Source organism: Aedes aegypti, chromosome 2, assembly GCF_002204515.2.
Source record: "Aedes aegypti strain LVP_AGWG chromosome 2, AaegL5.0 Primary Assembly, whole genome shotgun sequence".
Classification (NCBI taxonomy): domain Eukaryota; kingdom Metazoa; phylum Arthropoda; class Insecta; order Diptera; family Culicidae; genus Aedes; species Aedes aegypti.
In genome coordinates, this window is record NC_035108.1 from 21,609,390 (window position 1) to 21,614,759 (window position 5,370).

Consider the following 5,370-nt stretch of genomic DNA (forward strand, 5'->3'; position numbering starts at 1 on the left):
CCCATTTGAACTGAGAGTTCTTTTCAACTGTGTACTGCGATCAGAAAAAAGCGCCTTCTTGGCCGATTCCTTGCAGAAATTTCCCATGCATCAAGATAGGCCGATAAATTACTTGTCAGCAGCGAATCAGGCTTAAAGCATAGTATGCTATTCGCAAGAAAAGTGGATGAAGAAAAAGTTTGATTATTACTTGAAGAATTTTTGACATCCAGTTCAGCAATGTTGTTGATTTTGCTTCACAGTGATTTCACAGTTATATCTTCAGCGAATTTCCATGGTAACGCATATTGATATTTTGTGAAAAAAGATCAGTAAGATCGTTCTGCAAAGAATTGATAGTTTGAAAAAACACAGCAAACAAATGCAATGTTGTGACAGTTCCCAACGCAGGCAATTGTATAGGCCTATTCACAAGATGTTCAAATCAGCTGATCGGGAAGCTCTTTGACAGTTCTTCTATGGAAATGACAGCCCCGTGTTAGCACCGGTTCTCCAACGATGTAAACGAATGCATAGACAGGTTCATTGGGCCCATTCATAAATTTCATAACGCTGAAGGGGGTGGGTGCCCGGATAAAAACGTATCATTCAGTGAATGGAATAAACCATTAATGTACAATATAACGTATTGGATACAATACAGCGTATTGTAAGTGAATGTCGAAGCAATATTATTCTTGTTTGGATAAACAATTCAAAAACAATATAATATATTGTAACAGAACATTGTATTGTTTTTAATTGGTTTTATACCTTACAATTTTGGTCAAATTCCTATTTTCGAGTAAAACAACTGTTGCTTTTTTCTATGTAGCTTTGCTGAAAAAAATAAACAAAACAAGTTCAGAAAGCAAGAAATGTTGGGTGAAAAATATTCAAAAAGTAAAAATAAGTAGTTTTTTAGAAGTCACTTGACATTAGCTGTAACGACGAATGCAATCATGATACAGTTCGTTGAATTGTTTTTGTATTGTACAACAATACACGAATTGCTAATCAAGACAATACATGAACAATATATCGTATTGTATTTTCAAAATGTTTGTATGAGAAAATATCTATATTTGTATTGTTACGATACTTAACCACCCATACATTATATTGCCAAAATCTCATATACAATACAGTGAACTGTTCAAAACAATATATTGTACTGTAATTGTATTGTCATTGTACAATATACTGTATTGTATTTCCAATATATTGAATGGTACTGTTGCAATACGCTATATTGTTTTTGTATTGTATTTTTTATCCGGGTGGGGGTCCTTGAGTTGTTACAGCTCATACAAAATTTGAAAAATATTAATACAAAATGCGTTACGAGGGGGTGAGTGGGTGTCAAAAATGGCCATTTTTGGCGTTATGAAATTTGTGAATGAACCCATTACAAATCTCATAACGCCAAAATATGATCATTTTTGACACCCACCCACCCTAACGCATTTTGTGTACATACAGTATTGGACAAAACATTTGCAACTTTTTCGATTTTCCATACAAAATGACCAACTTTGATAAGCTATATCTCAGTTATTTATGGACCGATTTGAATGAAATTTTGGCAGAACATCAGACATAACTTGAATTTTAACATATATTTTAAATGATTTTTCCAATTACAAGTTTAAAAGCAGTAACGGTTTGACTAAAGTGATTTTTTTGACGATTTTTTATAAATGGCATCACTAAACATATTGAAGGAATAGCTTCATGGTTTCTTCAGCAAAGTTGTAGATTTTAACGAGATGAACAACTTTGCTGAAAACAGTTTTTGTGTAAGGCTATCATATTTTGAGATAAATTGTTTTGAATTTTTTGTCAAAAATTACATTTTAGTCAAACCGTTATTACTTATAAACTCGTGATTGAAAAAATCATTAAGAAATATATGTTAAAATTCAAGTTATATCTGATGTTCTGTGAAAATTTCATTCGAATCGGTCCATAAATAACTGAGATCTAGCTTACCAAAGTTGGTCATTTTGTATGGAAAATCGAAAAAGTTGCAAATGTTTTGTCCAATACTGTATTTTCCAAATTTTGTATGAGCTGTGACATCTTGAAGACACCCACCCACCCTATTTTGCGTTATGAAATTTAATAATTTAATAATTCTGGAGCTCGATTTGAAAAGGTCATATGTGACATTTTTGACTATCTGAGATAACTCTCCATGAAGTTTCTCAAACAAAATTCAATTCCTATTTCAAGCAAATAGCTCAAAAGTGTTCAATATACTTATTAAGACACAAAATGAAATCCCTTTCAATAAACTGTCGAACAAAACCATGAAAATACACTCAATTTATTGATTTATGATCATAAAAAAGCTTTCCGTCGATATAACATTGTTTGATGTTCATTCGACCTAATCGATACGACCTAACGCTAGTCACCGCTGCACTTCGAACGGGTACGTTCAGACGTTTGACATCTGAAAATGTCCATACGTCAAAGTACGATCGGACTGATTGGTGGCCAGTGAAGAACATACGACCCACCGTTGTAAACAAAACTAGAGAATTTCAAAAAATTTCTTAAGTTTTCTGCATGAAGGTATGTATTTCGTGAAGTTGGCAAACGATTTATGCGATCAGCGATGTTGCTCAGAGCAAATCCCCATCTGCGCTGAATGTCTACTGTAGAAAAAATGCAACGGAACCGATTATGGATGGGTTTGTAGGATGGATAATGGATTCATTGTATATGTTATATCGTTGTAGGAACATTCATAAGGCATCATTAGTACTTCTGCAGTAAGGCTAAGAGAGCTAAAGGCCGAAAATTAAACCAAAGTTGAACGAAGAGTGCAAATTGTCACGGAGTGGATCCTTAAACCTTTCCCTAAGGTCTTCCAAACAATCGAAAACACTGTAACTTGATTTCCTAGGAAACGATACAGCACCAAGTGTTGCTCTGCTGTTTGCCAACATCTCAGTTTTAATGGTTAACTGTGTTGAGCTAGCAGGTTTTGATTATGGGGGGATTTTGTAAACCCAAGATGAAAGAAAAAAAGGTCGAATACGCGTTTTTTTTTTTAATTTTGATGTTTTTGCTTCATTGGACCTTATGCGCAATAGGACGAATGAACAAATTTTTACTATTTCTATTTTTTGTTAATTACGTCAAAGTGTAAATTTATTTTTTTATTTTAGAAGAAATATGATATCGATATGATACTTTACCAGCATAATAAGCTGAATAGAATCTACCTAATGGTGAAATAAACGCAATTTTTTACTTTTGTTACTTACGACCTTTTCACATCGAGCTCCAGAATTAATAAAACACCAATCAATTCCAAACGAGATAAGCTAGTACTTCCTCAACTAGCGATTCGAGTACTTGCTTAGTTCGCACACCCCTGCAACAACTACTCGAAACCTTGACCAGTCGTGGAAAAACAAGACATTTCAAAAAACAACTTTTCGCCGCTGAGAGGTAACGTCATTCAAAAACCGCAAAAAGTGAACGGCCTCAAAAGAGCCTCCGTGAGTAAGCTGGTGAATTTAAAGGACAATTTGAACGGATTACAGGAGATTCAAACCGATTTGGAGATCGAAACCGCAAGGTAAGAAAATGTTTTCGTTGTTTATTAGAGTAAAATCAGTTATTAACGTGTTTTCTGGCGGTTGCAGGATGGAGAATTTCGATGACCTTTCCAACGATCAACTTCGGTTGAAGATGCTGGAATACGGCATGCCTAATATGCCCATAACGGCAACAACCCGGAAGTTGGTGGTCAAAAAGCTGAAAAATTACGTCGAGAATGCCAACAGCAAAACCCGTCGAGATACGATTCATGTCACAAAGTTTTCCTCCGATGAAGACACGGATACAGCGGAAGAACCGAAGAAGGCCCCAAAGAAGGAATCCAGTCGACGGGCCACCATTGGAGGTTCTGCAGCCAAGTTGTCCAAAACTCTCCCAATAGTGCCGGATTTACCGCCACCGTCGAAAGCAACCTCGACAAAGTCTGATAAAGCCGCCGATCCCGTGCAGAAGCGCAGATCCGGTAGAATTACGCCGGTTCAAGGCAAAGACGAGGCTCCGACAGTGACCGCCCCGAAAGAACCGATGATTGTGGAAAATTCCGACGACGATGAGGATGAAGATATGCTTCCGTTGGCTCAGCCGGTAAATCGTCGGGACCGGAAGTCTAAAAGCCCATCGTTATCGCGTGCCGAAATGGTCACCACTTCGTACATTCATCAGGTGGAAGTTGCCCCCAAGAAGACCATAGTGGAGACAATGGAAATCGATTTGACCGAGTCGACAGATGACGTTTTGATGGAGCCGGAGCCTGTCCCGGAACCCAAAATACGGCCACAGGTTACCCCATCGCGTGAATCTCGTTATAATACATCTTCCAGCACAGCCACCAGCAAGAGAACCACAATTGCCGGAGGATTTTCCACTACGACATCAAATCGCCCCAGCGAGCTCTCTACGTCTTTCGGACGCCCCTCCATGTCTACCGTGTACTCTTCCCCCAGGACAGAAACGCGCCGCGAGGAAGCTAACTTGGAACCGACCGATTCTCCCTATTTGAGTGAGTTCACTAAGCGTCTGTCCCGGTTGAAGGCGGAAAACGCCCAACTGAACGCCGTCCGGGACCATCCGATCAGGCGTACGATTGCATCGAGCTATGCTTCGACCCGGGGATCCGATGGGGACTACGTTTCATCCCGGCTGGCAACGGTGCGCGGTCAGCGACCGGATGATGGCAAGAAGGAAGGCGAAATCCGGGCATCCATTCGGCAGGTTATCCTCTCGCTGGATCAGAAGTACTCGATCCGGAAGATGTTCTACCTGCTGATCGTGGCCATGATCGTAATATTCCTGTTTGTATTTTTCTTCCTGTAAACGACGACGGTGGCCGGAAGGAGATTTTGGTGTAAATGGAGGAAGCTGTTTTGTGTATTACGAGCGTTGTGTTTTATTACTTGCCGCGTAAGGTTTATGTGAAATATTTCAATATTGAATAAAGTAATTTTAGTCTTGCTAATACTCCTAAGCTTTCTGTAGGGGAACCTGGTCCAATTAGGACCCTGTTCTAATTCGGACCATCAAGCATTTCTCAATACTGGCGCTACTGTAAAGATCGTGGGTACCGTTTTTCTGCTCACCGTTTGGCTTAGATCTAACACAATAAATTTGACGCCTTTCAGTTATTACGTTTGATTTTTATATTAGTTTATTGTTTTGAAGTGCTCAGGTGTACTGTCGGTTGGCGTTATTTCCAAGCTTCTATAAGCGACACTAATTATCCAATCTCTCTGTGTTATTTTATAATCGAATCACCCTAGCCTAAGCTTTCATCTGACCATATGGTTTTGATATGTCTATGCATCGTTTGTGCTCAAC

At 38.7% G+C, this 5,370-nt stretch overlaps 1 protein-coding gene across 1 annotated transcript; it reads left to right on the plus strand.

Moving 5' to 3' along the window:
• Positions 1 to 3,392: 3,392 nt before the first annotated feature.
• LOC5571282 (otefin) lies at positions 3,393 to 5,020 on the plus strand. Its single transcript, XM_001653533.2, has 2 exons — positions 3,393 to 3,574; positions 3,642 to 5,020. The coding sequence occupies exon 2, from the start codon at positions 3,643 to 3,645 to the stop codon at positions 4,867 to 4,869; it is 1,227 nt and encodes a 408-aa protein (XP_001653583.1). The 5' UTR covers positions 3,393 to 3,574; position 3,642; the 3' UTR covers positions 4,870 to 5,020.
• The last annotated feature ends 350 nt before the right edge of the window (positions 5,021 to 5,370 follow it).